Here is a 6,133-nt window from a genome sequence, read left to right on the forward strand (position 1 = left end):
GAGATGAGATGGCAGAGGCAGCATGGGCAGTGCAAGTGGCACATTTATGATGCAAATGGGAAGTTTTCCATCAGTGTGGTCACTTCCTAATGACCTACCCCTTCTCTGCCACCATCAGGATCACCAAAGGCTACACAGGTGTACTGGTTTCCTGACCTCACACACAAGAGATTTCTTTGCTAATCATAGAGTTTTAAGACTGTTACATCCCCCTGTCCTTAAGCTTTCCCATTTTCCTGCTGTGTTTACCCAAGCAAGTATTCTAATTCATATTCTCTACACAGGACCTCACACTGATGGTGCTTTGCAAGGCTGGACAGATGACTGCTCATATTTTTCCATTTTTAAGTCAATGTCCTGTTCCATTTCACTGCATCTCAGGGGCAGCCTGCATCACAGGCAGGTCAATGCTGACATATTTTAAACCTGCTGAAGAATAAACATGCAGTTCCTTCAAGACCTGTGGCAGCTGCACAGGCACAGCAACCTGACTTGCAAAATAAACAGGTAGGAGACATTTTGACAAACTAAATGTAACACTCCTCCCAGCTCAGTTATCAAGACTTTGGGGTAATGTGAGTGTTAAACTAATTTAACTGCCTGGTCTGCATATAGGTGTGCAACAGTTTCTATCACCCTGGACAAGATAATGCATGAAAAATCATGACACATTACTGGGCAGGGAGCAGCTGCTATTGTTTACATAATACAAACCAAATTTACAGACAGAATTTAACTTGTTCAATGGAATTACTTGCCCTAGCTGAGAGGTTCTTGGGGACAGATCAAAAAGGGTTTTGATGGTTGACATTTCTTCTTGTCTCTTGTTTGGCCATAACAGGCTAGAGTGCTGGCCATGCTCCTCTTAAAATAGGAAGAAACACTCTCTGAAGTGATCACTGAGCATTTGTTATGTTTTACAGGCTACTCCAATTGTGGGACAGGTGACAGGACAGGGAGAATTCTGGATTTTCTAGAGGTGCTAATACGAAACATAAGGACTGATCTGATTCAGAGACCAGTCCTTATGTTGATTCAGATTGGTTTTGACATCAGCCCTGAGCTACTGCACAGCAGGAGAGGAAAAGCCAGCAAGGCAGAAGTACAGAGAACCGTGGTGAGACTCGTGCACCCTCCTAGCGTCCATCTCTGCGTTTGCAAGTGACAGCAGCTTTAATACACCAACAGATGTGTCCTGCCCCCCCCAGTCTGTGTCACTGAGAAAGTGGTTCTGACACACAAACTGCAATTGCTGCAGGACTCGATGCTGGAGTGGCTGGACACCAGGTGCCCACCAAGCAACTTGTGTCACTTTTCTCCTCAGGGGCATCCCCACCCATGGCAAGGTGCTTGGAACTAGCTGTCTTTAAGGTCCCTTCCAACCCAACCCACTCTGGGATTCTGTGATTTGTCCAGGTTATTCCATGGAGAGGAGTAGGCTAACATTAACCTGGAACATGCACTTTCCCCAAAGCCTAGGAAAGCTAGTGTCTCCTCCTTGCTAGCTGATGGAGACATAGGTGGTATCTTGATTACATCCATAGGCACATGGTGACATCCCTTATTTTGTTCCCAAGAGCTGAACAGCTCTGTGGCTTCCCTATCTTCCTGCTGACTTTGGGCCCTATTATGCCAGCATCAGCACCCAGTAATGATTCCACACGTGGCTGTAATCTTTCCACACCTCAAAGTTCTGATGAGGTTAGACTGGGTGGTTTCTGCTTCTTGTCTGAATTCCCTCACTCCTTCCTGCATTTCTTTTCTCAAGGATCAGCTTCTTGATGGAACCCTTCTTCTCCCTCCTTCCTTAATACCTGGTGATAAAGACCTACTGACTTCCACGTCCACTGGGTTTTTTCCCACAACTGGTGTAACTGTAGTTGTTCTTGTTTGGGCCCCTATCTCTACTGTCACCTCAGATGGAGTTTGTCCCTGGTCTCAATCAAGTTACTCTCAGAGGTGGCTGGGGTCCCTGAGCTAACCACAGCCCTCTGACAGGCCTCAACTGTGGCTTTGCAGGAACATGCCAAGCCCCAGTACAGTGCCAGAAGCTGCTGGGTTTCACTGGGGTAGGCACCTTCTGTCAGTTGGCATGTCAGTTTGCCAGGGTTACTTGCCTGTTCAGGTGTAGTCCCAGGCTATGCGAGGTGATAACTAGCCCAGGCACTTGCCCAAATCCTTCCACACACACTGCCACCCACGGACCAGCCACCTCAGGGCACATTTCAGTGTTGACTCACGCAAAAATTGTCTTCTCTTACACCAGATTACACAGACCCCATGATATGCCAACCGTGTTAATTAGTAGCATTAAACATCTCATGTAAGGCTGAGCAGGAACAATAAAGCCACCCACACCAGGTGGGGGTGGGAAATGGGATCCTCTCCACAAGGCAGCTCCCCCAGCAGAACAAGGCCATCAGTGCCAGGGCAAAGCACAGAGCCATGGTTTGTACTAACATGTTCCCAAAGCCCAGCAAAGTAAAGAGATAAGAAATGCAGCCAACAAACTCTGTGACCCAACAGGAGCTGCCTGCTTAGTAACTACTATGGCTAAAGCACACTTAGCACAGAACAGCCATTGCTCAGGCCCCACACTGGGCACCAAACAGTGGTGGGCTGACCCTGCCTGGACACCAGGCACCCACCAAGCTGCTCTCTCACTCCCCTCCTCAGTGGCAGGAGGCAGGGAGAAGGAATATGGGAATGGAATTTGTGGGCCAAGATAAAGGCAGTTTAATAAAGCAAAAGCAAGGCTGCATGTGGGAGCAAAGGAAAACTAAATATTTATTCTCTGCTTTCGACCAGCAGGAGATGTCCGGCCACTTCTTGGGAAGCACAGCTTCAGTACACAGAGCAGCTGCTCCAGAAGACAGATGTTTTAATAAGGAATGCCCCCATCTCCCTTCTCTTAACTATTACTGCTGAGCAGATGCCATATGGTCTGGAATATCCCAAGATCTTGCCCCCACCCCAGCCTGCTGGTGAGGTGGGAATGTTAGAGACAGCCTTGACGCTGTGGGAACATTGTTCAACAACAGCCAAAACACTGGTGTTTTATCAACACCTTCCTAGCTACCAATACAAAACACAGCTCTACAAGGGCTGCTAGGTGTAAAATTACCTTCATCTCAGTCAGACCCAATGTAACTGTTTATTAAAAAAATTAACAGAAACTTTTAACAAAATCACACCGGACAGCGAGGATGTGAAAAGCCAGGCAGCACTGGGGGCTCACAAAGAGAAATGCTCTGCAGGCCCTGACCAACCCAAGGGCTAGATGTGCAGACAAGCACCTCCAAGTGGATGATAAGACTTGTCCACTTCTCTCATTCAAACAGTGATACTGTTTATTAAGCAGGTAAGGTTGTAAATTAGAAACCTGAATCTCTTTGTGCATCCTCACTAGGTGCCCAGGCACTTGGAGGGCTCCAATGGTGGTAAGCTTTTAAAACAAGTTCCATTTGAAAGCAACCACAGCTGCAATTGCAGCTTGGAGGAAGCCACCTGCTTAAGTGCAACATGAAGAGTATGTCAGCATAAGGTGTGTGTGACATGCTGCATTTCTTCTCGCCCAAAATCCTACAGAGCTGTCCTTTTTTTCCCCTTGTTGCCCTGCATCAGCACAGAACATCCTCTCTAGCTCAGACAGAAGGGAGAATGAACACATGTATATCCACAGTCTAAGGAGAGTTACCTTTTGCTGGAACTTGGATCTCACTCCATACCCCGATCCCAAATGAGAGAACAGGGCTAGCTCTGGAAGGACAGAGCCCTCTACGAGCTAGGAGCCACGAGGCAATTAATAGATTGCAGGCTGGTGATTTGCCTTCTGCATCTGAATGATCTTGCCAAAGCCACCTCTTCCCACATCGTAGTCTGTCCGGTATTCATCTCGCACCTGGGGCACAGCAACAACACATATTAACAGCCAGCACTGCCTGTCCCCTACTAGGCTTCAGAATCATCATCCCCTCCTTGTTCACTTGGTGGGAAACTGAAATTCAGATTAGAAGCACTTCAACTCGTCTGAGATCTCTTCAACTAATCCACCAAAAAGGTGGTAATGGTAGTGAAAATGAACAAAAAGGATGTATCTGATTGTTGAGATTTTTTCAGGTAAGAAGCAAAGAAGACCCCAAAATATTTTTGTTCAGCTTCTCAGTACACCCTTCAGAACTGCCAGGTTTGGCCTTCAGAACACTTTATCTCATCTAAACCTCGTCTTTGCCCTTGGGGAAACTGCTGTATTATGAGATTGGCCTGGCAGCCACACTGCTTTCCCTCTACTCAAATTCTGGATCATTTCAAGGGTACTAGCTTGGATTAGGGAACATTCTGCTTGCGTTGCAGGAAGTTTGCAGTCCTGGACAGAAGTGGCCTTAAGCTCTATTTCCAGCCTTTAACACCAGGTGTCAATTACTGAAACAACCTGGGAGTGAGTAAACTTCGTTATCAGGTCTTTACAGTCTGCACATTGTCCTCCCTGAGACAAAACCAGCAAGTAAGTACACAGAGTCTTACAGGACCAAATTCAGGGATGAACTGGCATTGCCTTTACCTGTCCTCCAGTCTTTCCTCTCCCATACTGTCGGCCCTCCTTAAACCCTGCATCCCAGTCCGTGCGGATGATGCGGTCGTCCAGCCGTGTGCCGTTGATGAACCTCATGGCGTGCTCAGCATCGGCCCTCGTGTAGTACCTGAGGCACTCTGTAAGGACAACTAAGTGTGCTTTTTGTGGGGTACATGGAAAAAAAACCCAGGGAAGTATTGTATATGAGAAGCTGAACTCTCCCCACTGCCTTCCAGCCTCTTCTACTCTTCCTGCTCTTCTCTACGGGATCAAAAACTGCACTCATGTAAATCCAAGGTAAGAGCAGCTAATGCTCAGAAAGGATGCTATACTTTAATGTTAGCTGCACTCATGTAAAAACTGCACTCATGTAAATCCAAGGTAAGAGCAGGTAATGCTCAGAAAGGATTCTGCACTTTAATGTTAGTACCTGCACAGACAAGACAATGGAACAAAGACATTAAAGCCTTGCTAAGGGCAAGAAATCAGTAATATGCCTTTGTGTACTATGTAAAACTTGACTGAAATAGAACAAAAGGAGCAGGTTTCACAGGAGAGCTTTGCACAGACAGCTTCTGGCACAACCTGTATAAGCGTGTACTCTGCTTGAAAATGCCCCCATGGCTTATCCTACTACTTCCTCCAGGTGTGCAGTTGAGATGAGAAAGTAAACTTGTGCTCTGGACATAGAAGACGTCAGATTGATGACTAACAGTTCTCATTTTGGCCCTAAAACCACTGAAGAAATTAATGAATTAAAGGGGCTCTCTGCCACCTCCAGAAATTACAGCTCTGGTGGCACTTGTCGCATACAGCACCGCTATACAATCAGTCTCAGGGTGCGGAGGGAAGGTGCAAGGACGGCCGGGATGTGCCCGGTAGGAAGCACTCGGCTGTCACCTTCCCAGCAGCAGCGCAGACACACTTCCTGTGCAGAGGAACTACAGGTGCCAGCCACACCCGTGCTGACAGCAGGGAACCAGAAAGGATACTCTACAAAGCAGAAGCCACAGGGGGTTTTCTTGATCTTGTCCAGACCCATGACAATCCTCTTGACATCCCCGCACTTGGAGAACAGCTCCTGGATCTGCTCCTCGGTGGTGTAGAAGGAGAGGTTGCCGACATACAGCGTGGAGGAAATCTTCAGCGATTTCTCCTGCAGCTGCCTGCTACCCTGCGGGCACAGAGGCGCACGCCGCGGGCTCAGCGCGCTCGCCGTCCCGCTGCCGCCGCCCCGTGCCCTCCCGCTGCCCGCTTCCTGCACGGCCTTGCCCCGGCCTCAGCCCTCCCCGCCCCGGCCTGGCCCTGCCACCCGTCACGCCGGGCGCACCCGGAAGTGCTGGTCCCGGTACTGGCTGATCTCGCAGTACGAGTCGCTGTTGAGCCCGCTGAGCGTGGTGTGCAGCAGCCCCGACATGGCGCCCGCCCGGGCCCCGCCGCCGGGCCCCGCTGCCGGGATCCTTCCAGAACCGCCGCGCACCGGACGCGGCGAGCGGCGCGCGAGAGACGCCAATCCGCCGCCCCGCGCGATTGGCCGCGCCGGATGTCACTCGAGATGGA

General features: G+C 49.3%; 1 protein-coding gene across 2 annotated transcripts; it reads right to left on the minus strand.

Moving 5' to 3' along the window:
* Positions 1 to 2,771: 2,771 nt before the first annotated feature.
* Positions 2,772 to 6,096, minus strand: LOC121331937 (nuclear cap-binding protein subunit 2). 2 transcript variants are annotated; one of them, XR_005952077.1, is made up of 5 exons: positions 5,904 to 6,096; positions 5,566 to 5,747; positions 4,562 to 4,700; positions 3,698 to 3,901; positions 2,772 to 2,860 (listed from the first exon to the last, which is right to left on the minus strand). XR_005952077.1 is itself a non-coding variant. In XM_041396782.1 (4 exons), exons 1-4 carry the CDS (start codon positions 5,988 to 5,990, stop codon positions 3,803 to 3,805), a joined length of 507 nt encoding a protein of 168 aa, XP_041252716.1. In that variant the 5' UTR covers positions 5,991 to 6,096; the 3' UTR covers positions 3,136 to 3,802. The 2 variants fall into 2 exon arrangements, 1 of the variants encoding a protein (XP_041252716.1); XM_041396782.1 differs by lacking the exon at positions 2,772 to 2,860 and having other exon boundaries at positions 3,136 to 3,901.
* Between the last annotated feature and the right edge of the window lie 37 nt (positions 6,097 to 6,133).

Source organism: Onychostruthus taczanowskii, unplaced genomic scaffold (genome assembly GCF_017590055.1).
Source record: "Onychostruthus taczanowskii isolate IOZ18803 unplaced genomic scaffold, ASM1759005v1 scaffold13, whole genome shotgun sequence".
Taxonomy (NCBI): Eukaryota; Metazoa; Chordata; class Aves; order Passeriformes; family Passeridae; genus Onychostruthus; species Onychostruthus taczanowskii.